A 27,545-nucleotide genomic window follows, 5' to 3' on the forward strand; every position below is an offset into this window, starting at 1 on the left:
TCATCTCTGGATGGGGGGGGGCGATGGGTGGATCTTTGCAGTGTATATGCTAAAGACAGCTCTGTCCAGAAGACTGACCAGAAGGGAGTGCAGACCTTGAGCCGAAAAAGTCTTGCTACTTCTGCTCTGCAGCTTTTAGCATTCCATCATAAATCTTTCCAGAAGTCAAGAGTTTCTGTTGCACACACTGAATTGCACCTTCAACACGACAATTGCAAGAGGTCTTGTGGCCCACATGCGCACCACAAGAGTTGATCAGCGTCACATACTTTAAAGAACCCTTCTGCCACTTCCTGTCAGCCTACCTACAGCAATCCCACAAGTAAAACGCTCTCTGCCACAGACTTATTCCCTTCCCTACATCTGAATCTCTTCTGATGACACAGACGTTAGTGAGTTGAATTTTCTGAATCATGATACTCTGTTTTTAAAACTGGTGTGAAGTGGCAGCAGGGGAGGAGATCTCATCCTTCCTACTTCAATTGGGGGGGGGGGTGGAGCGCATGCAACCGTTTATCCTGTCTATCTTTTGCATTGACTCACAACAGCTGCAGAATTTAACCAAAGGTAACCAAAGGTATTCATCTCGTTCCAAAACTCCTGCCCATAAAGTTGATGCTGAAGTAATAAATCATGGGTGAGGAAACTGAGGGAAAACAGCTACTCCTCCAAGACTTCATAACAGTAATTGAATTTCCTGCCATTGTTACAACTCTGACCATCAGGCTAATAACACATAATTTATTTTTATTAACATTCATGTCAGTTTCTATCAAATTATGGCTGTGGGGAAGAATAAACAAATGCAAGGAGGACAGGTCTATTAGCCATAATAGCTTAGTGGAACCTGCAAGTACAAGAGAAGACATGAGGGAAAGATACCAGACACTAGGGGAAGGTTGCAACCTTCATGTGAGAGTGCCTAGAGCAGTGGGGCGGGGGAGCCTCTGACCTGCAGGCCTAATAATTCCCCCAGCTGCACCTACCTGCCCAGCACCTGATGCTATGTGACACCAGGTGTGGAACAGGTAAATATCTGACTGGACTGGTTGCATTACAAAACTCCCTAGTGTAGTCAGTGGGGTTGCTCTCAGTGCTGGTCAGCTGATTAGTGCTTAGAAGACACCTTCAAAGGAACTCCCCTCAGCACTGATCAGCTGATGGGTTTGGAGGATCCCCTTAGATGTCCCTTTGCACCTGCAACTGGTGCTGAGAGCACAGAGCATCTATCAGCACTAATCAACTGATGACACCACCCTTAAAGGGAGTTCTCTCCCAGCCGATGGGCACTGGCTGCAAAGTCATCATCTAATGTAATAATGACCTCAGGTTTGGCCACTTGGGGTGGTTTGTTTGGGGTTGCTGGGGAGGTAAGGATCCACCTCCAGATAGATCCAGTTCTTTTACTCCTGACCTAGAGGCAGGAAACGACGTGGGATGAGGTAGACCTTGGGTATGAAAAAACTAACCTAGAAAATACGTTTCCTGATCAGTCAGTAGACACAAAATAATAAAGTCACGAGCACCGTGCGCTGCTGTAAAGTGGAAATGATATACAAAGACAACCACCTATTTGCATTTCATTGCTTGTGGTGCAGTTAGCATTCAGTAAGTACAGCTGAATATATCAGAACACATGCATGCATCTTTTTTTCGATTGGCTGTTCGTGGATCAACAAAAGAGGTTCTGTACCACCGTAAGAGTCAGGGACATATATTACGACATAAGACTGAAAGCTTCTCCTGCCATTATAAAGTTATGGATTTAAGGTGCCTGCTGCTTTTGCTGCAACAGACTTGGAGGGTTCTCTCTCCCTCTGGAAATTGTCGGTGGGTGAGATGGGACTCGCCCCTCGGACGACTCAGAAGCCTCAGCATCAACACTCCCTGAATCCCAACAAAACTAGTTTGCGCCTGCGCATAACTGAGCCGAACGTCTGGGTCCATGTGTTCTTAGAGGCAGCCGCGGGAGGAGGCGGAGCCAGGTCTGGAAGGGGAGGAGGAAAAATATGACGTACGTTGGAAAACGGGGGTGGGGGGGAAACAGGAATTCATCTTGCGCGTGCGCAGAAGGAGTTGCCCCGCGGCACGACGCTCATACACCCCTGACTCAGCCAGGGAGCGGCCGGTACGGAAGGGCGGGCTTGAGTCAGTTCGCGCGTGCGCACTTAACCCGCGGCGTGCCTGACGCCGCGTTCCTAAGCTCCGCCTTTCCCTCGCGGCCTGGAGCCCAAGATGGCGGAGTACGACTTGACGACGCGCATCGCGCACTTCTTGGACCGGCACTTGGTGTTCCCGCTCCTCGAGTTCCTCTCCGTCAAAGAGGTGAGCTTCCTTCCAGTCGCGGGGATACTGGAGCCCGTGAGGGGGTGAGCCGGGCTGCGTCTCCGGGAGCCTCCCTCGCTTCCCTTTCCCCGCCTCAGGCCAGGCCGAGGCCCAGGAGGCCTCTCCGCGCCGGTCGGGTTTCCGCGCCTCGCCCGGTCAGAACAGCTGCTTCGGCGGGGTTAAAATAATACAAATAAAAACAAAATAAAAGCCCTTTGGCTGAAGGAAGGGAAGGCCCCGCAGGCTTGGCTATAGAACAAGAAGGGCTCTCTGTGCATGTGCAGAGTGCACGGCCCTTCTCTCTCATTCTAACCCAAACCCAACCGCGCTTCCGTTGTGGCATCGAAGCCTTTTCTGCATTACGTGCCCCTTGGATACATGCGACTTCTGTGGAAGCGCGCCTATGAAGGCCATGCCAAATGTGCTTGAAAATTGGGGAGCATAGCTGTCAACTTTTTATTGCGAGGAATCCTATTCAGAATAAGGGAATTTCCCTTAAAAAGGGGAAAAGTTGACAGCTACGATCCATCGTGTGCACTAGGCTGCCTTACGAAGAGAGATTGAATGCTGCGGTGAAGCAAGGGCATGCGCACATCACAGATCCCCGCCCCCCCCCTGTATGACAAGACAGACAGACAGGCAGGTGCTCGCACACAAACATATACACTGTAGAAGTCACTTCCTCCCAGATTCCCATTCTACTTAAATTAAGCAAGGTACCTGATGCCTTAAAGATGAACACATTTATTAATGTGGATGAGAGTCCAGTCAAAATTATCCCCTTTCCAGGGGCAGTGAGTGGAGAAGGTCATGGCATTTTGGATGACTTGGATCATTAGCCACATTGCAGTCTTGGTTCAGATCAGACTGTGGGACCATGTTTGCCTTGGTTGTCCTGAAGGATTAACTTTAACTAAGAGTGAGGCAGGGGAAGTCCTTTTGCCTTTTTGATTTCCCTGTAGCTTTTGGTACCATCAGTCCTCTCGGACTGTGGTATTGGGAACAAGGGGTTCTGCTTTGCAGTGGTTCTGCCCCCAAAGTATTGTTGGGAGTGTGATTCTTAGTTCCCTGGTACGTTGTATTCTCAGTAATATTTAATATCTATATGAAGCTGGTGGGAGCGGGGCATTTGGGGCAAGATGCCTTCAATATGCTGATATTACGCAACTTTTTATTTTCATAACATCTGAATCAGGAAAGGCTGTGTGGGCCCTGGACAGGTGATGGGAAGAGAGAAAAATACAGTGGTACCTCGGGTTACATACGCTTCAGGTTACAGACTCCGCTAACCCAGAAATAGTACCTCGGGTTAAGAACTTTGCTTCAGCATGAGAACAGAAATCGTGCTGTGGCGGTGCGGCGGCAGCAGCAGGAGGCCCCATTAGCTAAAGTGGTGCTTCAGGTTAAGAACGGACCTCTGGAATGAATTAAGTATTTAACCCGAGGTACCACTGTATATGGAGTTTGAATCCCTGTAGCAGGTGCTGTGAGCGAGCGATTCCTGTGTCAAGAGAAATTGGTCAACTGCATGCCCTGTTGCCTTCCCCCTGAAAGGAACAGGTGTACAGTGTGGGGGTACTTCTAGTTCCAGTCACTGGAAGCCCAGGTAGCTTGGGTAGCTAGGAGTGCCTTTTATCAGCTTTGTCTAGCACAACAGATGTAGTGATTTGGACTGGGATAGTCTGAGTACAGTAGGCCAGGCGTTGGTCAAGATTACTGCAAAACACTTATGTGGGACTTGTGCTTGATCAAGAAACTGTAGATAGTACTGAAGGCTGCTGCATGATCGTTGACGGGAGTGATTGTCTTTCAGCATATTACGCTCTTTTCTGAGTTATCAGAGCAAATTCAAAGTGTTCGTACATAAAGTCCTTCACAGCTTGGAGTCAGTTGGCTTGAAAGATCACATTATCCAACTGCTTTGATCTGACATTTTTATAAGTGCCCCATAACATTCATTCTATCCTTGCATGGAATCAATCCTGTAATGTGGCGCCATCTTCCTTCTGGTTCTTCTTGTCTATTAATATTAGGCAGATGGCTTTGTGGTATTGTTTTCAAAAACTTGGCTAAAGACTTTTTTCTTTAGTTGAGGCTAATTATCTATATTTTTATAGTCTGTGTTTACTTGTTTTTAAAGTTTCATTTTATTGGTGTTTTATATCATTTTTGTAAACCACTTAGAAGTTTGTTGATGAGGTAGTATATACATTTTGTTAAATAAAATAAATAAGGCTGGGGCTACAAATCAAACTCATTGGTTCAAATCTCCTGTCATGAACTCCTCTTAGGGATGTCACATTAAACCATAGTTAAAAATAAACTATGGTTTAACGTGAGAACAACATGCTTAGAAGCCCCAATTCCTGACGTTGCTGTGCCAGGGAGAAGACAAACCAAAAACTGACTTCCTGTTGCATGTGAACCAGTATTCATAGTTTCTTCCTTTCTAGGCAACAGGAAACTAGTCTCGGGTTTGTTTTGTTCCTAGCTCAGCAATAGCAGAAGGGAGGGAGGAGTGTGGTGTGCACTTTCTCGCAGGGTGCAGCAGCATGCCGCTCCTTGCTAAACCATAGTTTATTTTTAACTGTCTCTCAAACTCTCTCAAACCCCCATCTGGAATATGGGGGAATAATAAAATGAGGACCTGGACCCTGATGGTTTAGATAACTGATGTCTAGTTGCAGATGTTTTTTGGGCAGGGTGATTGAGAAGTGTGATCACTGTGGTGGCTAGCAGATGTGTCTGGAGGAAGCAGATTATCTAGACTCACTTCATTTGGGCTTCAAGCCTGGTAGAACATTGAAAAAGCCTGATTCATTACCCTTCTTGGGAGAGAGGGGAGTGTTTCCCTGTTGATTCTGCCCATCCTCTCAGGAGTGTTTGATACCATTGACCATAGTGTTTTCTTGGAGAGACACTGTGTTGCAGTGGTTCCAGTGCTTCTTGACCCTATGGCATTTATATGGGTTCCTGTAGGGATTCATCTTGTCTCACATGTTGTTTAAACAGCAGGGAGGAGTCATTCAGAGATATGGAGTGCAGTGTCTTCAATATGCAGATGGCACCTGAAGCTTCTCTTCATTTTATCTGAATGAGAAGAGGTTGCACATGTGCTGGACCAATATCTGGGGCAGTGATGGGCTGGATGAAAGCCAGTAAACAGACAACCCTAATAGGATGGTGGTACTGCAGTTCAGTGGTTCCCTGGTCTAGAAATTAGGGAGATGGTCTGTTCTGGATGGAGTAGCACTCATTGTGAAGGAGTAAGTGTATAACTTGAGAGTACCCCTTGATTTGAAGATATTTTTGGAGGCCAAGGTGGCCTCAGTGTCAAGAAATGTTTAAGCCTGTATTTGGTTGGTTTGTCAGCTATGACCATTCCTGAACTAAAATAGCCTGGATTTTTTTGCAGCACCCTCCACAGGGGGCTGCCCTTGAAGAAAGTGTGGAAACTGCTGCCACTAGTTTGCTGTCTTGGACAGTGAGGGCAAAACATATCACTCCTTTTCTGAGAACTTTGTACTGACTATATGTTAGGCCCCAAGCCCAATCCAAAGTATTTGTACTGCTGTGTAACACCAAATACAACCTAGTATCCAAATAGTTGACGAGGTGCCCCTCTGAATATGGCCCAACCTGTTTGTTAAGCTCTGCAGAGTTGATGTTGCTACTGATGAGTGAGAATTCTGGGGTGGTGGCACAAGCCAGTACCTTCTCTGTGACAGTTCCTTGTTTATGGAACTTCCTTCTGATGGACATAATATTGTCCCCTGAATAAACGGCATTTAGGTGCCACCTTAAAACCTTATTTTGCCTGGCATTTGTTAGTTAATTGCACACTGTTGCTGAGAGAGTACATTGTTTGCTGCTTTTAAAAATTTGTATGTATTAGTTGTAATTTCATTTTAGGCTTCTGTATCTATGTATCATTTTATGAACTGTTAGCCACCTGTGAGTAGGAGGAATGGTGGTGTGTAAGAAGTATAAATAATTTGTCATACTTGGTTATTGCAAGGATTACAGCCAGTTAGTGTACATGAAGTGCTTTTGAATTCTTGAAAGAGCTATATATATGTAAAGTGCTAGCTTTACTTTTCATGATTTGGAGAGTACTCCAAAACTAATGAAGTGCATTATGCCCCAGTGTGTTTCCAGTCAATAGTTTGCCTGAGTGCTCCTCGAATGGAACTGGACTAGCATCTCCTCCTGAAATACCACAATACTTGACGTAGCCCACAAGATTTGCTGTGGCATGTTAGTTAGGAAACAGATAAGTTTCCCAGTTTGATTTTTGCCTTTGCTCTAAACTCATTTGGAGACCTTCCAGGGTGGACTTGATTTAAATCAATTTTTTTACAGAAAGACTCATTTTTGCTGGTATAATCTTAGTATTTACAACCAGATGAAGGTTTCATTTTTGGAATAATAAATTTTCAGAGTAGTTTTTACACTCTTATAAAAAATTACTGATTTGGTTATACTATTAGAAATACAAAGCAGATAATTATGAAATTATTGTGAGGTTTAATAAGTTAACTGTTTATATTTGGACAACTTTTCGGCTATACTTTATTGGAAGGAGAAAAATAATCATTTCCTTAATAACAACTTAAACAATTTAACTAAAACAATAACATTATAGCATATGTATCTGTAATGGCTTTAAGGGTTGCTTGTGCGTAAGTTACCGCCTCTCCGGGCTAGTTTGCCTGGTTAAGCCGTTTCCCTCTGGACAGCCCTCCACTCCGTGGATGTTCAGTTGCTGGCAGAATCCGTCAGTGGGTGTTTCTTGAACCTCTTCCAGCAAAGAAGCTCTTTGACCCCAAGTCGCCGCCTACTTTCCCTGCGCGAAAGTCTTCTGCGCAGGGTGGGCGTAGGCAGCGGAGGACTTGTGCTCTCCTCGCTGGTCTCCTGCAAAGAGTCCTGGAGCCTCCTCTCCGCTTCCCCCATCAGCCCCCCTCTATCCCTGGTGTAGCGCTGATAATCTTCCCCAGCCGGGGACCTCCCTCTCTCCCTGCTTGGCCCCTCTCCAGCATCACTGCTGAGTCTTGCCTCCTCTGCTAGCTGCGATGGCAGTTCCCTGACAGTATCCATGTTTGTTAACTGATGTGGTTAAACGGTTTTAAAAAAACAACAGACTGAATTTTAGCACACATGAAAAACTTAAAACAAATCCTTATTTCCTGATGAATAGCCTTTGGACTATAATGTAACTTAAATAGAAAACTATCTTTAGAAAGCTTTTTCCTCCAAAAGCATTTTATTTTAAAAATCAAATTTAAATTTAAAAAAATACGATTTAAATAAAAAAATCAATTTTTAAAAAGAAAAACCCATTGATTTTTATCCATCCTGAGACCTTATTTCAGTCCTAGCACCCCTCATCCCTCAACATTCTCCAAATGTGACTAGTACAGTTATACCTTGGGTTGCAATCGCTGCGGGTTTTGCAGGGTCTAATTATAGAGCTCTATTTGTTCTTCTGACTTCATTGTACTCAGTACTTTGATTGTGAATTACCTTGGTAATTGTGCAAACGAAAGGGTGACATCTAAATGTTTAAACACAAACTTTAAATTAAATAGAAAGTAATAGGGGTAATATTTAAAACCATTGCTATTTTATTTCTTTCAGATATACAATGAAAAGGAGCTACTTCAAGGAAAACTGGATCTCCTTAGTGACACCAATATGGTGGACTTTGCTATGGATGTCTACAAAAACCTTTATTCTGATGATATTCCTCATGGTAAGCTATCTACTTACAAATAAAACTGTGACAGGATCTACAGTCAGCCCTCGTGCCTTAAAAATAATAAAGCCCACGACTTTAAGTTACTATCATATACTGATCTTTAATGTTGACTAAATCCAAATTGTTTGTTTAAAAAATAATGTCATTTTGTTCAATCAAAGTTCTTTTTCAGTTCTATTCATATATTTTAATGTTTTTGGCCTCTGAGTCCCACTGTAGGAACTGGTTTGCATGCCTCCTCCCATCCCAACACAGATTCTAAGACAAAAGACGAAGGGAGATGGCGTGGGGAAGGGCCACATTGAAAAAACAGTTCTGGCCTATCTCTTGCTGTGATAGAGGCAGTGACCTCAGTGATGAATGGAAGGGTGGCGAGAATAAGAAGAGTAGGGAATGAGAAAGGACTAGAAGAATGTCCCATTCCTTTCCCCACTTGTCAAAGTTGACATGCCTTCAGTTAGAATTATGTAAATATTACAAAGAATCGGTGTTAACCAGATGGCTCTTCTCTACTTCCATATTTCTTTTAATGACAAGATTTCCCTAAAACAGGGTATAGCTCATCTATATTGGATCCTTCCTTATCAGGCAAGTCATTCTTTATGCAGTGGGGTAGGAGGTGAGACTTGATGCACATTGGTGGAATATTGGGACTCCCTGGAAAACGTCTCTTGTATTTGCCTGGATCTATCTGTCACTGAGGGATTTTGTCACACTTTTTCTGGTCTAAAATGTTCCCACTTAAATCTGTTCACATTCATTTTCTCAATGCACAGATTAAGTTTATATCCAAACTCTTCAATAAAATGTTTATGGCCTAAAATATTTATTAGTATTGTGGAGCTGGAGTCAAATGTTCAGACATCTAAACTGCTAGATTTAAGCTTTTTTGCCCCTTCAAAAAAATGGACACCATAAATATTCTAAAAGTTTGGTAAGCAAGTAGTACTTCTGATTTATTCAGGCTGTTGCTTGCTTTGTCTGAGCCCATTTGAAAACTTCACTTTTCCCCATTGCATTCAGAATGGGTGTTTAGATCGCTTTCTTGAATCTTGTGGGCTACTCTGCTGAGATACAGAGCAAGACACATTTAAACAAAAGATTTTATTGAGCTAATAATTGTGTCTTAACTGATTAGGACCTAGGTGAATAAAATTTGAGAATTCTAGGGTACACAGTATTATCTTGCTTGATAGACTATTGCTGACAGAACTTTTTGTATAGTTGACTTAACTTAGTTTTTCTGTTTTTCTCATCAGCTTTGCGTGAAAAGAGAACCACAGTTGTTGCACAGCTAAAACAGCTTCAGGCAGAAACTGAACCTATTGTCAAAATGTTTGAAGACCCAGAAACTACACGGCAAATGCAGTCTACTAGGTAATGCTCTTGGATGTTGCATTCCAAAAGTTTGCAGAATTGCTACTTGAGTGTAATTGGATAATTTTTCAAGTTTGATCTTCTAATTGCGTGAGCCTCAGTGCAATCCTATGCATGCCTACTCAGAAGTAAGTCTCCCAGTTGTAAATACCTTGTAAGTGTACGTAGGCTTGTAGCCTATGTAGTCACTAGGATGGTTTATCGTCTAGATTAGAAATGGAAATAGTTCTGCCTATGTGCAGCTGATGTTCTGTTGATTTTAATTTGTGAAACCTAATTCAAACATTTTTGAAATTCTTAACTTGAAAGTTCTTTCAGATGAGAGAGATTGACATGTATTCCACATGGGAAATTGAGTCTTTAAACCTCCATTTAGTCTTTAAACCTCATTCTTTAGACTAGAGCAATCTGGTGCTCTCCACATGTTTTGGACTCATCAGGTTCTCATCAGGCCCACCACAGCTATGTTAGCTGGGGCTCTTCAGAGTTGCAGCCTGAAACATTTGGGAAAGGTTGCACAGGGTAACTCGGATATTACGACAATTGTATCCCATTGCCTTAGGATCTAAGATTTACCTTTACTTTTTTAAAAAAATATATTATTTTATTAATTTTCCATAAAATAAAAGCAACAATGCATATTCAAACATAGAAAAAAGTAGAGTTGACTTCCCCCATTTCCTTCCCTGGTTCCATTGTTTATCATCATACCACATTTCCATTTTAAATGATAAAATCATTAAAATTACTTACTGTCCAGGCATAATGTCTTTACAAGTCTTTTTTAAATCCTGCTAACGTATTAACCTGTGTACATTACTTCTGTATATATGCAATAAAGTCCTCCCAATCTTCTTTAAATTCCTTTTCATCTCTTCCTCTTAATTTCAAAGTTAATTTTGCATATTCCATTAACTTCACTTGCCAGTCTTCTTTAGCTGGGACACCACCTTTCCAATGGACTTCTTTCCAATGTTGTGCAATAATATAGTGGTACCTCTGGTTGCGAACGGGATCCGTTCTGGAGGCCCTTTCGCAACATGAAAAGAATGCAATCCGCAGCGGCACGTCTGCGCATGTGCGGGTTGCGATTTGCCGCCTCTGTGCATGCACATGACGTCATTTTGTGCTTCTGTGCATGCGTGAGTGGCGAAACCCAGAAGTAACCCTTTCTGGTACTTCCGTTTCGCCATGGGACGTAACATGAAGCGGACGTAACATGAGGTATGACTGTAAGTCTTTTTGCGGTCTTGGCATATCCACTCCTGTAATACCTAGTAGGAAAGCTTCTGTTTTTTTTAACAAATGTTATTTTAAACATCTTCAATTCATTATAAATCATTTCCAAGTACTTAACAATTTTGCAATCCCACCACATATGAAAAAATATCCCTTTTGTTGATTTACATTTCCAACACTTTCTTTATTTTTATACATTTTTGCTAATCTTACTGGAGTTAGGTACCATCTATATATCATTTTCACATAATTTTCTTTAATTGCCACACATGCAGTAAATTTTATTTGAGTTTTTCATCATTTTTCCCCATCTTCCATCGATGTACCTAGCCTTAATCCTGTTTATATGGGAGTAAGCTTAATCAAATTCAGTTGGACTTACTACTGAGTAGATATCATTGGGATTGTGCTTTAAGTCCCCTTCTACCTTTTAAAAGCCAAAATGGAGGTCGTAATCAGTGAACAGAAAAATTATTAACTATTACTACGTTCTGTTGTTTTGTATATTATGTTAAAAGCAACCCAGCTGGGGCAACCCAATCAGATGGGTGGGGTACATATGATGATGGTGATGTCTCTATTTCCATGTCTGTGAGGTAACCTGATAGAAAGTGCCACTGCTGCATCTGCCACTATTTCCATACCCTTTTTTAAAGCATCTGGTTTGGGGATTGCAGAGCTAGGTACTATCCCCTAAAAGGCTGTATTTGGTTAAGAGGTGACAGGTGCTGATTTTGACTGCAGAGGAAAAAGGATTACAAGTGACGGGACATAATAGGATGCTGTCTAAGGCAGAGAGATATTGCCCTTACACTCTCCATAAAGCAAGAGGAGGGTTATTGGACCCTGTGCCCATATTATTGAAAGTTAAATAATACCCAGCCGGTGGCGTGCAAAAATGCATGCTGCAGCAATGTAAGAGTTGGCCTTGAGTGAAAACTAATTCACTTGTTCATATATGAAATGTAGAAAAATGAATTTGCTTTCAGTGAACAGAAATGTTTCTCTCTGTAATGTTTTTGTGTGATTTATAGCACTACAGTGAACTCTTCTTTATTACAGGGATGGTCGGATGCTATTTGACTACTTAGCTGACAAACATGGTGTAGGTATCAATTATTAAATCTGTAAAATTAAGTATGCATGATGCAAAATAAATGTGAGAACTGGTCATGTGATTGATTGTGTCCTTCTGTGATGTATGTATTTGTAGCCTGCCTTCTATACTGAGTGGTCCCAGGGCGGGTTATAAAAGCACAGTTAAATATTAAAATCATATACCTCTTTTATGCAATGGTTCTAAACTTATGGTGAGCAGCTATTTTAATGCTTAGTCTCACAGTGTGGAGAGAGATGTCTGTTTAGTGGGAGCAGAGTAATTCCATTGGCCATAAGTTAACCATTCTATTTGGGTATTGAAATCAAAGGAGTTACTCCGAGTATGTCTTAGTTAGATACAACCCTGTGTATTGATTGGTTCAAAAGGCATGCAAGCTGGAAAGCCCTCTGGCAAATACAACTAAAGGTTTTGACATCTACTGGCTAGATAAGTGATGAGAATTCAGTCAGCACTGAACTGGGCATGTCAAGTGAATTTTTAAAAGGGGAAATTGAGGCCTCTGAGTCACAATCTAGTCACATGGTTGTCAGTGCTGGCTGACATTACTAATGGCAAGTCTGATTAAATCTCATTCTACCTTTTCACAAAGTCAAGTTTTAATTAGATTTTGTCCATTTCAGCATTGTCTAAGCATGCACAGAATGAGTTCATTGTTGTGGTTGAAGTATAACTTTTTGAATATTTCTGCAATGTAACAGACTTCCTGCAAGTTAAACAAAAACAGTCCTAGTATATTTGAGAAATAGGTTCTATTCCACCATGCTCCCTGCTATGGTGGCTTTGCACTTGGGGAGAATTCATGAGCCCCTACAATCAATAATTTTGTGCCCTGAGAACTTTGCCTCTACATTATTCCGCTGCATATTTAGACAAGACTGAACTACCTCCAAAGCAATTTCTTGAAACATTTTTGATATTTGTTCTGTTTGTCTTGCAGTTTAGGCAAGAGTATCTAGATACACTCTACAGGTATGCAAAATTTCAGTATGAATGTGGCAACTATTCAGGAGCAGCAGAATACCTGTACTTCTTTAGAGTATTGGTAAGTTTTTCTATATATAAATAATTTAAGATTATATTTTTTAAAGGTTTGTGGCCCCCAAAATGGGCATGCATATGAGTATGCTTTTTCCACCTTTCATGGTAGACACTTTCTAGCAAAACCTCTAAATTATTGGCAAAATCACTGTTCCTTTTGTGTGTGTGTCTGTGTGTGTGTGTGAGATTTTTGAGAGCAAGTTGGAAATCTTATTCTTTCAACTCAGCTGTATTCAAACAGTGTAACAGAGAAACAAAACTATTTCTTAGAATGGCACTGCTGCAATTAACTTAGTCTTTACCTCACTTGAGTCCTGTCTTTGTAACTGCAACATGAAAAGTTAGATGCTGACTTGGCTTTCAAATACCACACCAGTCCAGCCAGTGAGATCTAGCCACAAAGCTGTTGCAGATTCTTATTTTACCTATTGTACTTGATGAATATGTATGCAGATGGGGATGATTTATTTTTTATGATTGTAGCTTATTGCTTCACTGTTTTAATACTGTTTTATCTCATTGTGATTTTATTGCTGTATGTATTGTATATGCTGCTTTGAGGTATCATTTGGGCTGGCAACAGGGCTTAAATATAGGAAAATAAATAAAAACATAAAATACATAGCAGAACATTTAATTTCTAAATTAATTACAGAAACAGAAAAGTGCTGAGGCACAACTAAAGTGAAGGAATTAGCTGGTAATGCTGAATTTAGTGGTTGCTTTTGAGAATTTTGTCAGTCTTTCCTTTTAATATCATGAAAGAGTTTGAGTAGTAGTCTTGTATTTTGGAAAGGGCTTATACCAATAGTTAACAAATGCAGCAACTTAGAACATGAAGAGTTGATTATTCATGTCATTTTGTGTGGTGATAAAGTAAGAGAAAATCTAGGGCCGTGAACTTTTTGTGGCTGGTTGAATGAATGTTTTATTCTGTTTAGAAATGGAAATTAGTGGTTGGGTAGACTGACATATCGAAGTTAGTCTATTCTAATATAGCCTTACCTGAAAATAGGTTACTATGCAGTGCCAACTGAAGTTGTGCAGAGCTGAGTAAAAAATGGCATGTATGACCTTGTGCCCCGAACTTGAGCATAGTAATGTCATCGTCTTTCCCCACCCTCAGCTAGGGGGGATGAAAATACGTATGGTTCTAATATTATTTGAGGGTTCTGGAGTGTGTATGAATGACATTATTTGATATCCCCAACAAATTTAGTCTCTCTGATCTTTCTGAGCACAGCTTTCAGTTAAATGACAAAGCTTGTTACTGGGATGGAAGTATAATGATAATGAGGTAGCATTCAGGGCACAGCGACAACTAGCTGATGAGGCAGTAGTTGATGCTCAAATTTCAGAAACTTCAAGGGCAGAGGAAATCCAGTTTCTGGAGACCTGGCAATGTGCAGTGCTTGATTTAACTTTTCTTTCTTTTTTAAATAAGAATTTCTTAGGTATTTTCTCTTCAGTCTTTCAGAATTTCAGTTACATTCTGTAGATTTTAAAATAATGGTTACCGTATTTTTTGCACCATAACACTCATTTTTTTCCTCCTAAAAAGTAAGGGGAAATGTCTGTGCATGTTATGGAAGGAATGCCTACAGGTGGCATGCCTACGGATTTTCCTCCTCTAAAAACTATGTGTGTGTTATGGTTGGGTGCGTGTTATAGAGTGAAAAATATGGTAAATATTCAACTGTTAATGTTTTGAGAGAAGCTAGTTTACTTGTCTTTGACAAGAAATTTGTTGATAAGTGAGATTTTTGAGAAACACATGCTATGAAAGTACCATTGTAATGGATTTGAGGCTAGAGTGTTGTTCTCTGAATGACCTGCAGTTTGGCCCTGTGTCAGCTAAAGCTGATTGACCCTCACTTGAAATTCAGTACAGTATTTTTTCTTTTGCCACAAATGTGGACTTGTGTTACAGGGTGTCTTATAAATAGTAAGAAAGAATAAATGTGTTGCAACAACCCATGCTCAGCTGTAAGGGTGCATATTGTAATTCTACGAGTTCTCTATTATATAATGATATCTTAAGCTGAAATTACAGAAAGGGTCATGGCACCCCCATAGCCATCCCTGTTAAGCAGTCTGTACAAACCATTACTCTAGACTATAGTAGTCTGCTATAGTTTTTCCTCATTCTGATTAGCAGAGGTTTTCTGTAGAGCTGGTGGTTTTATTAGTTAAGCTTTAAACCCTTTTAAATTAGTGCGTGAAACCCCAAACTACACTGAAGTATTGTTGACAAAGGAATCCTTATTGCTTGTATTTAAAGTTCTGTGCAGAAGCTGTGGCTGCCAATTCTCCAGGCTTTCCTGGTTTTTAAAATCTCCAGCTGAATCTCCTTGGAAATGCCTAGTGCTGCTGATTGTTTCCTAGAAAATCAAAACTGATTTGCTAAATGAAACACAGCTCATTCTCCCAAAATTGTGGAACAAGCATGTCAGTGGCATATTCTCTCTCTACTGGTGCCAGCAAGTCTCTAATCAAAATGTTTGACCTAGAGAAGTATTAAATTATTGTGGTTATTGTAATTGGATTCACTTATTTAAAACAGGTTCCATCAACAGATAGAAATGCTTTGAGTTCACTCTGGGGAAAGCTGGCATCTGAAATTCTGATGCAGAACTGGGATGCTGCCATGGAGGACCTTACAAGATTGAAAGAGACAATTGACAATAATGTGAGTTTATTTTTATTTACATATTGACAGATAGCTGGTGTGGGAAGAGGAATTGCAGCTGGTGGATGTTGGCAAATATTTAATATCACTTCACATTTTGCTCAAAATAGTTATGGTTAGCAGTGCTCTTGGAGTCTTTCTTTTTAGGCAACTTTTTCATGGTGTGCCTGGGAAATCAGCTAAATCAACTGATTTGTTGATGATTCCCTATTGCTTAAAAGAAATGAGAATCTGGCTTTCAGAAGGGGAGTACCAAGTGGCAAGATACAATAAAAGTTTAAAATCTGTGTAGAAAGAGTGTTTTTTAGGGCATATTTCTCTTCTCATACAGTAGTACCTCGGGTTAAGTACTTAATTTGTTCCGGAGGTCCGTTCTTAACCTGAAACTGTTCTTAACCTGAAGCACCACTTTAGCTAATGGGGCCTCCCACTGCCGCTGTGCCACCGCCACACGATTTCTGTTCTCACCCTGAAGCAAAGTTCTTAACCCGAGGTACTATATCTGGGTTAGTGGAGTCTGTAACCTGAAGCGTATGTAACCCAAGGTACTACTGTATTACCATAGGATACTAGAACTAAAGGTTGCCTACTTGTAAGTAGTAGAGGCTCTGAAGGGTTTAATACTGGCACCTTTACCAGGCTGACCTGAAGACGGTAAGGATTGAATCTGGGATCTTTTGCATGCAAAACATGTTGCTCAACTATACCATTCCACTATATCATTTTAGAACTCATGCTGCCTCTGACTTTTGTCAACTGTGTAATGTCAGGAAGCTGTTGTGATGGCAGAGGGAGTGGGTCCCACCTCTCCTGGGGTGGCATCGTGAGCTGTGCCTCTGCAGTTTTGCAGCAACTCCTTCCTATTGCTTGCAGACAGAGGAGGCAGTAGTATGCAGAGTTACGGTACTGGCTGGGCACTATGTTGAATGATTTTTCCTGGTTGGTATGGTGGCTCATGGATAGTCACGCAGGACCTGTACTTGGGACTCTGTTGTCTAGCCTACTAACAATTGGAGGCCGGAATACATAGAATTGGCTTTCTGCCTTTCCAAAGCCAGGAAATTGTGCTCAGTGCTGTGGCAGTGGGGGAAATAACTGATGAGTTTTGCCACTCAACTATCATCATCATCATCATCATCAGTTGCTTTATCTCTCCCAGGGCAGCCCAACACAATTTATAACCAATGTACTGCTCACCAGAACTAAGTGGCAGTTTATATGGCTAGTTTCTTTTGGCACTCCCATTGAGTCAAATTCAGATTGTTCAGAAATCTTGGGTTAAAATGGGCTAGAAGGGAGAAATTAAAAATCATTATGCCTGGATAACTGGGAAGTTTTTAATGTTCAATGTTTATTGTATTTTTAATATTGTGTTGGAAGCTGCCCAGAGTGGCTGGGGAAACCCAGCCAGATGGGTGGGGTACAAATAAATTATTATTAAATAAATAATTATTATTATTACTATTACTAAAATTACAAGAGAGTTTTCTGTCCCTTCCACCCCCTGTAGCCACTGCTATCTCTGAATTCACAGGGGTGGAGACTATCCTGGAAAATGTGGGCATTTTGCTGGGGGGGGGGGGGAATGTCCTTCCTGTAAACTTAAGTTTACTTAGGATCCAAGAACTAAAATACTGTAAATGTAAACTGTTTAGTAAAATACCTTTCTATTTTTTCAGTCCGTCAGCTCTCCTCTCCAGTCTCTTCAGCAGAGAACATGGCTCATTCACTGGTCTCTCTTCGTTTTCTTCAACCATCCTAAAGGCAGAGATAACATAATTGATCTTTTTCTCTATCAGCCCCAGTGAGTTGATATATACCTACAAAAATAAAGGGGATGTGTAAGAATGTAGTAATCCAGTTTTCTGCCCTGATGATGTTAAACATTCCTACATACTTTAGAAGGTTGTTCTATGCCTTTGAATTGAAATGTAGTGTTGTATCCTTTCCACGGTTTTGAGGCTACAGTATAGCTCCATATACTATTACACTTTTTAAAATTGGTATGTCTACATAAACATGCATAGAATCTGGCTAGAAGCATGTGAAGCCCAGACATTTAGGAAACAGAAGTAAACTCTTAAATCTAAGGAGTTGAATAGAAATTTGATTACATTTATGAAGTTAAGTATAACTCTTGACAAAAATGAAAGGTACTAATAGAAAGTGCTTCATGTTACATTACCGTAGAAGCTTAGCTATATGATTAGCAATTTGATACTTGAAGTTTAAAGGTTTCTGCTGTACTATGATGCATCAAATACTGAAGGGCTGAATATTACAGGTACAATCCTTTTAGTGGCAACTACCATAAACTTGGAAGAGGCATTATTTCATAGGTAACTTCATCTTGGCATGATGTCTCTGATATTGTATTACATTTAAAGTTTCCACAAAGAATTTTGAGAGTACAGTCTATTTCAGTGTAGTTGGGTGGTGATGTCAGTGTTGCATGAGGTAATGCACTGATTCATTGCCATCTTCTAGTGTTTTTCAAGGACATATGATTCATCTGTTGTAGCCATTATATGCATTATAGACAAACAGTATGCGTGAATTAATCTCAAGACTGAACTGTCTCGGACAACCTCTACTCCAAATAATTTTATTGCACTCTTATTATGATGGCAACTGTTTCCACTTAAGTTTGCACCCATTTTCCATCTGCAGTCAATCCTGATTTGTTCTGGAATACTGTTGTTGCCTAATTCCATTTAATTCATATTTTGTGCAACACCATATTACAATTTAGGAGGTTAAATTTGTGTGGAAGTTAGTGTATATTTTGTCTATCATTTACCATCTCACAATTTGGTTTGAGATGATGATTTTGATTTACATTCTGCCTTCCTTCCAGTGCAGCCTAGGGTAGAGGAATGGCAACAGAAACAAAACATGAAAAAACAACAAGTAAAAGTAGCTAAAAACATTCCTATAGCATTTAGCATACAGTACAATCTCTTTGAAATTGATAACGTTTTATGAGAGTAACCAATTTTAAGTAACATAATAACATAGTATGCCCATTAAGGAAACGTCCTGAATTTGCAACAAACTGAAAAGCAGCCAAATATTACCACCAACTCTGCTGTCTAGCTTAAACTTAAAATATTTACGATGTGTGCTTGAAATTGTATACTCCTGCTCAATAGTCTTACTTGTTATAGAGAGTTCAAAAACATTATTTGCTGATGGTTAGATTGGTAAACTTGCCTCAGGGTTCAAATATTACAACGAGAGCTTGATTTGATCTATGATCAGTTGATTCTAACTGATGGGAGACGATATTGAACTTAGTTTTACTCAGGGCAGGACCATTGAAATTAATGAACATTACTAAGTTGGTCCATTAATTTTGCTGGGGCTACTGAGAGTAAAACTTAATTGAATGCCACCCTTAATGTAAAAACAGGCCTTTTTCAGTGAGGATAAAAATATAAACAAAAGGATCAGCATTTATGGGCAAATGCCAGAGCACAGGATCTTGTAAGAGATACTGGCAGCTTCCTACTTTTTCCTGTTTTTTTGTGGGATGAGGAAAACAAAAGCTGTTTAGGGAAGTTTTTAATGTTTGATGTTTTATTGTGTTTTTAATATTATGTTGGCCCAGAGTTGGCCCATAAACTGCCCAGAGTGGCTGTGAAGACCTGGCCAAATGGGTGTGGTATAAGTAATAAATTACTACTGCTGCTACTATAAAAACTGCTGGAGCTCCAGTAGGCAAGGCTTTTTCCTCTTCTGACTTTCTGGCAGGTGAAGAACCTGAGTTTTCTTATATTCTCGTTTCCTTCAAAATTTCTGCTTCTCACTCTACAAAACATTCTGCTTTTGTAGGTATCTTAATGCAATTCAGACAATGTGCCCACATATTCTTCGATATCTGACTACGGCAGTAATCACAAACAAAGATGTTCGGAAACGTAGGCAAGTGCTGAAAGACTTGGTCAAGGTTATTCAGCAGGTAAGGCATACTTTGCTCATACTGCTAATTATAAAATGCCTACTTCCTAAGTATGACTGTATTTGAACAGAGGCTGTGTGCCTTACCAGACTGTTGCTATTATGGGGTGGGATCAGTCACATGCCAACAAATTCATGTTGTGCAATTATCACTGATTAGGAGGTCTAGCACAACAAAACTGCTTCCTCAAAAGATCAGACTTTTTATGATACAAGAAGTAATGGGAAAATCCACTGGAAAGTATGGGATAGCACTTGATTTGATGCAATAGGATCTAATCTCTCTGCAAACAAATCAGGATGAATGCTCAATTAACAAGCACCTGGAAGCACCTATACCAAGTTGAAACTTTGTTTTTAGTAGCAACATCAAAAGCTTGTAAGGAGCTTATTATAATAATTTGGGATGAGTTCTGTGGTGCCCATTGGTGCCAAGTTGGGGACTCCAGCAATAAGTGATTTTTGATACAAATTTTTGGGGGTATAATTTGGAGTTACTCACACAACTGTTCTTCACTATGCAGGAATCCTATACCTATAAGGACCCAATAACAGAGTTTGTAGAGTGTTTGTATGTGAACTTCGACTTCGATGGAGCTCAGAAAAAGCTGAGAGAATGTGAATCGGTAAGAGTTTTGTTAAAAGATTACACTTGTTAATAACAAAGAGCCTATATGTTGGCCACGGATTCATTATATTGCCCCAAAACAAAAACCTCCATGTATTCATAATCTCTTGTATTCCCAGAGAGCTGGGAATATTGGGGAAATGTGCCGCTACCAGTAACACAGTAGTTTGAGATGGCTCAGATCTGGGGCTACATGATTAGCATCCTGCTCATCTAATCTTCAACCTCAGCAACCTAACACTAGATTGTCTGGGGCTTGGTGAGCTGGAAACTTCCTCAGTCTCATCAGTACAGTGTTTTGAAGGGTATTTTTACTTCTTTCTCCCAGTGGTCTGTGGGAGAATTCAAGGGCTTAATTGAGGTAAGGGTATGTATGTTTCATACTGTGAATCCACAGTCCTAATTTTACCTTTCCTTTCAGGATATTTTTAAGGGCTTGGCGTTTGTAACTGAGTGGTTGTCAGAGCTTTGGCGTTTTTCTCACCCTTTTAATTCCTGTATGGCTTCTTGCAGGTTCTTGTGAATGATTTCTTCTTGGTGGCATGTCTGGAAGACTTCATCGAGAATGCTCGTCTCTTTATATTTGAGACTTTTTGCCGCATCCATCAGTGCATCAGCATAAAGTAAGAAAACTAAAAGCTCAGTAGGAAAACTCTCTTAGTTTGGTAACACATTGTACTTAACAGATAATGTCATGAAGTTGCTTCTATAGTGGTTGAATTGTAAGCTAAAAAGAACTAACAGTATGGCAACATTCAGCCATCGTACTAAACCAGGGGTGATGGCGCCCTGTAACTAGCTTTCACCCAGGGGTCTGGGTTCTTACCTCTTGCCCATAGGGAGCAGCTGAAGGGATAAAGGGCCTTGAAGTTGTGCAGTTGCAGGTCCTTGTTTTATTTATTTGAATAATTTGTATACTACTTCATATTTCAAAGAAATCTCAGTGGTTTGTATCCTAGAAATGCCACAAAGATACAACAATAACATTTTAGATAAGAAGAGTTGCATGACACCTTAAACCAGTGTTTCCCAACGTTGGGTCTCCAGCTGATTTCGGACTACAATTCCCATCATTCCTGACACTGGTCTTGCTAGCTTAGGGATGATGGGAGTTGTATTCCAAAAACAGCTGGAGACCAAAGGTTGGGAAAAACTGCCTTAAACATTGATGTAATCTGAAACAACATATGGGAACCATAAGAACTACTGTCAGATCTAAAATTCAGCAAAGAAACCAGCCCACCCATCAAATATACAAGCAGTATATTTCCGAAACAACTGATTATACCTTTAAAAATAACACGGAAAGTTTGACATCACCGTGGGCTACCTACAGGAGCAGTGAGTAAAAATTATTTTAGATGTTGGAGACTTGTTAAGTGCCTTCAATGTTCTGAAAAATTAATGGAAAGAAAATCTTGTTCTGTGCCATTATGATCCCAAAGGGTATCATTCCGACAAAACTTTTGAAAGTACTATCTGCTCATCTTAACTTGCATGTGTGTGCTTGTTTGTGTCAGTAGGCACATATAAGTGGCCCTGACCAGGAAGGGAGAGCAGAGATTCCCATGTCTCGTTAAGTGTGGTGCCTTCTACTAAATATTTCAGAGCTTTATTGCAGAAGTCATAAACCATACATCCTGAAAGTTTTCTCTTTCATCTTCACCATTATAGTCAGCCAGTGTGTGAGAGGCTGGACATGTGAATTTCAGATCTTCTCTCAAAATTGCCACACCATGCTGACCTGTTAGGATCAAACTTAAAAGTGTAGTTCCTCTGCACTAAGTTCCTGGCTTCAGACAAGAGCAGTGATTGAAGCTATTAAGTGTATATAGACATGACTGTTGGGGAAGAAATATGAATAAATCAATGCAGTTCAGGGAGGAAGTGCGTTTGACTGAGTCTTCTTGCTTGATTAGTCATTGTAACCCAATGGATGGTACAATTTGTTTTCAACAACAGTACAGCACCTCAAACCAAAGAGACACAGATCAAACCTTAATTTTCACGCAACCCCACACCTAAAAATAAATAGCTCAGTCAATATATTTAAAACTGTTTTCTGAATAACTATTGAGGGAGTATGAGATCTTTTTCTAAAATGAGATAAAATAATTAAAACTGATTAGCTGTTCAGTTTGGAACCTCAATATTGGGGACCAGGATAAAAATTCGCGAATAAATATGCCTAATCTGGTTTCAGAGTTACTGTTTCCATATGGTCTTTCATATTATTCTTCAGACAACAAATTTGAACATCTGAAGGGGCAAGTAGAAAGATGTGAGGGCAGTCCTGCCCTTTCAGTGATACTGTGTGAGCTCACTGGCCAATGCACAACCACCATTAGTTTGAAGCAAGATGTCTCATGTGTAGGATTTTAACCTGAGGAGGGGGAAACACTTTAAACAAATTACTGGGTAGTTGAAGTTCCACGGCTGAGAGAATAATCCTGCAAATTTAATAACTTAAAAGTATGTTGTCTTAACACAGGCAGCCAGAAGGCAAAGTAACTAAACTTCAGTAGAATGTAGACAGAGATTGCATTAGGGAATGATTAAAACAGAGGTTCCAGTGTAGCATGTTGGCCAGGTTTCAGGTTAAAAACAGTGAGCGTTTCTGAAGTCCAGCAGCTAGGGGAATTTTCAAGTTTATAATTCTCAAGGAAATGAAGCACCAAAAAGGAGAGAGCCCAAAACTTATTAGAAAGCCACAGGAAATGCCATCTGCAGAGTGTCTGTTGACAAAGCAGCAGATCTGGGCTGTCTCTTGTAAAGAATAAGAAACTGAGAAAACATTGGACATAAAGCGACCTCCTTGAAAGAGCGATCATATTGTGACAAACCTATGTCTGACTCTCAGATATTGGGAACAAGTGTTCTGAGGCAACACATAGAAATGCCATCTGCCCAGTGCTTTATTACTAATTGAATTAGCATGAAACCCATCCCTGCAATGGTTTACTTTGTCAAAAAGCAGGCAGACATTTAGCAAATGAAAAGTAGTGTAGAGAGTCCTTTTATAGTGTGTGTTGCTGTCCTAATGATTAGCTACTTACCTAACCAAATCTAATTCCTTCTAATTTCTGGCCCATTATAATTGGCCTTCTCCTTCATAAATTTAAACTATTGTGACCAGTGTAACATGGTTTTTAAACAGTGTACATGAAATGATCTATGAATCTCACTCATTTCTAAAGGGTTGTCTTATTAGCTGCTCTCAACATGAATCAGACGGGCAGTGAAGTGTTTCACACAATAACATCAGCTTATTTCTATGAATACCTCTTGGTTGTTTTGTTTTTCTTTTGTAGTGTAAATGGGCAGATGAGTCCACAGTGGATCAAACTTTATGAATTGTAAACAGTCGACCAGTTGTCTCCCTGATGCTAAATTTAAAGGGCCTTTATATGTGTTAGGATGAATTTTAACCTAGAATATTCTGTGGTGCAAAAAGGTGTTTTCGCTTTTCTATGTATCCCTCTCTTGTTGCTGTCAGCTGTTAGAATACCAGTGTTTAAAACAGACTAAAACACTGCAAAATTTGCAAAGATGCTGGAATCATCAGGCATATTGTTTACAATTTTTTAGCATGTTCTCTAATGTTTCAAACTTTATTAAGTGTATTTTTTCTTCTTCTTCAGTATGTTGGCAGATAAGTTAAATATGACCCCTGAAGAAGCTGAGCGATGGATTGTGAATTTAATTCGGAACGCAAGGCTTGATGCCAAGATAGATTCAAAATTGGTAGGTTTCCCATTGCATTGCACGGCATAATCTGATTTATTAAGGGGAACTCTTAAAACTCATTACTAGCTGCAAGATCTCATGGCTACAGTATCCTGCCTAATTCTGTATTTTGTTGGCTCCCCCCCCCCCCCTGCTGCTGCTGCATTGAGTAACATTTAGCCCAGGGATGGGGAACCTGTTGCAACTCCCTTCAGTACTTGCCAGCATGGCAAATGGTCAAGTATGATGGCAGTGGTAGTTCCATTATTTGGAAGGCCACGGGTTCCATGTTTTTGAAAATGTGGTCACTTACTTTGTGACATTTTGGTTGTTCCTAATACAGTTGTCGCCCAACTGGATTTTACTGAAGGGCTTCTTGCTGACTCCTGCTATCTTCTCCCCTCCCCCATGGCCCTGCAGCTCAGTATTTTATACTAAAATGACCTTTAGCACTTTTTAAATGAGGAACAAGAGTACACAACTCCAAGATGCACGGAGTGGGTGGCTTTAGATGAATATTTTAGATGTATACCTGGGGCATGCAACAAAATGCTGCTCAGGGTGCCAGGCTCTGCATTTTATGAACTCCTGACCATGCTCAGTTCTTATTGGTCTGCTTCGTGTTCTCTCCCGCTGTGCCCCACCCACCACCTTTGCAGGGCTTTTCCTGAAGTTTTTGGACTTATGCCAACCTATACGTTCCCCCAAGCCTGCTGCTACTTCTGCCTTATGCATGGATGTTGCCATTTTAGATACAATCTCAGATTAATGGATTTGATTATTTTGGCCATATTTGATTTGCCTCTATTATTATTTTGTTTTGTGTAGATGCATTATGTTTCAGCTTGTTAACCTGCTCTGAATTTGCTTATAATGTAGTGGGGCAAGGATTTGATGCTGGGTGAGGGCATAGAAGATCAAGGATGTGATAAGCACTTTATAATTACTTTCAGCATCTTCCTAGTCTCACTCTCCCCCCCCCCCCAACATTCTCATATGTTAGGACTCCCTGCATTTAAGCAGAGATTTGGTGCTAGACCAAAGCTCCAGGGGAAGGAGCTTCCCCCCCCCCCCAGTGTTCACCTGTTTCCAGCTCTTGTCCCAAATTAATTGGTACATTTAGAGATGGGTTCAGATGCAGATCAGAAATTGGTTGAAGGATAAATATAGTACTAGAAAACTTACATATGCCCTATGCATACTTACCAAGTATAGAATGGGGTGAGATGGATTTTGTAACATTTGCTAAACATCAAGAGTATTAGAAAGTTAGTGGCAACCCTGTTCATCAATGACGTAAATATGAAGGGAATAAAATCTCCATCAATGTGTATGCCCATAAGTTTCCTTCCATAAGGAAGGCAAATAATACCCTGTACATTTTGTATCCCGTACAAAACCTGTTTTCAGCATTTGAGGCAATATTTGTATATATTTTTTGTAGGGTCATGTCGTTATGGGAAACAATGCAGTATCACCTTATCAGCAAGTGATTGAAAAGACCAAAAGCTTGTCTTTCCGGAGTCAGATGTTAGCTATGAACATTGAGAAAAAACTGAACCTAGGCGGTAGGGCTGAGGTAAGTCCATATTGTCATGTCAGTATATTATTAATTTAAGTAGAAATCTCCAAAATGGAAATTCATAAAGGATTACAGTGAGATGGTTAAATATAACTTGCTTGTCTCTAGGGTTGGAATATGGAATAGGTTTATTTTATTTATTTATTAAAAGATTACTATACCACTTTTCATTTATGGAAAGAAATACCAAAATGATTCAGAGTAAAAAAAAAAAGTGAGAGAGAGAGAGTAACAAATCCAGTAGAAGCAATAATCAGTACAAATCACAGAAAGCAGCATTAATAATATTAAGGGTCATGGAAAGCCTGCATGAAGAGGGGTGTTTTCAATTGGCAACAAACACCCCCTACAGCCGTTGCTCCCTTGGTCTCTGGGAGAGCATCCCACATGGTGGACACCACAACAAAGAAGAAAGTCTAGTGCCCTAAAGTTCTTGAAAGTAGATTCATGTATACACTGCTAAAGTTATCCACAGCAATGTGTGTTACTCTGACTAAAGCAGATTTAGAAATATTTTCCAAATAATTAGTTTTTATTAGCTTTGAATGCCAAACACTTTGTGTCCTGACTTTCAAATTTGCTTCTTCTTTTTAAAGGCACCTAATTGGGCTACTCAAGACTCTGGCTTCTACTGAAACACTTCTCGGGAAGAAAGACAACTTGATAAGAACTTTAATTATGTACTGTTTTGAAGAGGTGGCAATTATGTGGACTTTGCAGCACATGTTGATTTGAATAAAATTGGCTACTTTTAATTGACTGGTTGTCTATCTTTATAATTGGATTTGTAAAAGGTTTTTGTTCAAGGCAGCAAAGCTAGCAATTCATGAGAAGCTGTAGAAATCTAATTTAAAGTTTAAAGGAATCGCTTAAACTTCCAAGTACAATTGCTAAAAAACCCTACCATCTAAGCTCCCATTCAATATTATTTTAAAAAAGAATCAAATTTGCTGTGTATGAGCACTAGATTTATATATACTTGGACAGTGGGTGTGAGTCTTACTCTTTCCAAGAATAAATAAAAATGGTACCCTTGATTTAAGACATCCCTTCAACAGAGATGTCTGCTGTTACCTAGTAGCCTGTCTTATAGAAACCAGTGGCCAACATCTAATGTGTTGCAGTTGTCACAAGAGTTTCACAGCAACAGGTAGAAAAAGTATTATCATGAAACATTTGTTGCCATTATAGGTGAATCTACATGTAGATTACTGCGCGGTGTTATATCTTGAAAAGGAAACTGAAATTATCAGGGCAATAAGCAATGTTTGTTTATTTACTGCACAGGTAACAGGATAAAAATCAAAGGGTGTGAAGAGTGAATGGGGATGAGCTACTCTTTCAAGGAAGTCTATACAACCTGTGTAATTATTCTTCTATATAGTCTATAATGACGACTACCATAAGCTGCTGATTTTTGTGCAGTGGGACTTGCATTAAGAAATGAGCTTTTCCCAGGATCTATATTAGGGGCATGTGTATTTTTTAACTTCATAAATTATGTGGAGTTGGAGGTGAACAGTACGGTGGCCACATTTACAAAGGATGCTGAATTATTCAGGATAATGTAAACTCTCAAATGAAAGCTCTCTCTCTATATATATATGAGAAACAAAACAACACAGGTAGTTCAATTGTGGTAAAGTGATTTGCACAGCTGCACTCCCATTCCTTAACACACACACTGATGGGGTTTGAATTGTTGATAGCTAGCCAAGGGAATACCTTGGGGATAGCTCTCTGAAAATAGTGCATGGCAGCTGTGAAAGACTAATTCTTAGCTGGTGGTTTCTTTTTACAGTGGTAAAAGCCCACATGGCAAACTCTAATGTTGGTTTTAAGGTATTTTAACCATTGTTCTTGAACTATCGTTTTTTTATGACTGTGTATTTTGCAGTGGTGTTTTTGGATGTCGTAAGCTGCCTTGAATTTGAGAGAAAGGTGGGGTATACATACAAACATTAATAAAGTTGTGGGACTCCAGCTTGCCTCGGCTCCAGCCAGCAAGACCAGCTAAGCAAGATAATGGTAGCTGTCCTCGCAACTGGAAGATCACAGGATAGCCACCCTGATTTCATAAGGAAAGGCAGCGGATTAGTGGAA

At 40.0% G+C, this 27,545-nt stretch overlaps 1 protein-coding gene and 1 long non-coding RNA gene across 2 annotated transcripts in view; both read left to right on the plus strand.

Annotated features, from left to right (window-relative positions):
• Positions 1-27,545, plus strand: part of LOC310849342 — a 431,248-nt gene that overhangs the window by 227,402 nt on the left and 176,301 nt on the right. The window lies entirely within an intron of this gene.
• EIF3E (eukaryotic translation initiation factor 3 subunit E) lies at positions 1,951-26,197 on the plus strand. Its single transcript, XM_083749281.1, has 13 exons — positions 1,951-2,325; positions 7,963-8,077; positions 9,343-9,460; positions 11,762-11,804; positions 12,757-12,861; positions 15,421-15,546; positions 17,226-17,350; positions 19,381-19,507; positions 20,031-20,132; positions 20,648-20,757; positions 23,776-23,878; positions 25,305-25,439; positions 26,039-26,197. Exons 1-13 carry the CDS (start codon positions 2,236-2,238, stop codon positions 26,075-26,077), a joined length of 1,338 nt encoding a protein of 445 aa, XP_083605407.1. The 5' UTR covers positions 1,951-2,235; the 3' UTR covers positions 26,078-26,197.

Source organism: Podarcis gaigeae (genome assembly GCF_964106915.1).
Source record: "Podarcis gaigeae genome assembly, chromosome: 7".
Taxonomy (NCBI): domain Eukaryota; kingdom Metazoa; phylum Chordata; class Lepidosauria; order Squamata; family Lacertidae; genus Podarcis; species Podarcis gaigeae.

Coding starts and splice junctions, on each gene's coding strand:
- EIF3E (XM_083749281.1), top strand. CDS start 2,236: ATGGCGGAGTACGACTTGACGACGCGCATCGCGCACTTCTTGGACCGG. Junction 8,078..9,342: donor TTCTGATGATATTCCTCATG/GTAAGCTATCTA, acceptor TTTTCTCATCAG/CTTTGCGTGAAAAGAGAACC. Junction 17,351..19,380: donor CTTTTTCTCTATCAGCCCCA/GTGAGTTGATAT, acceptor CTGCTTTTGTAG/GTATCTTAATGCAATTCAGA.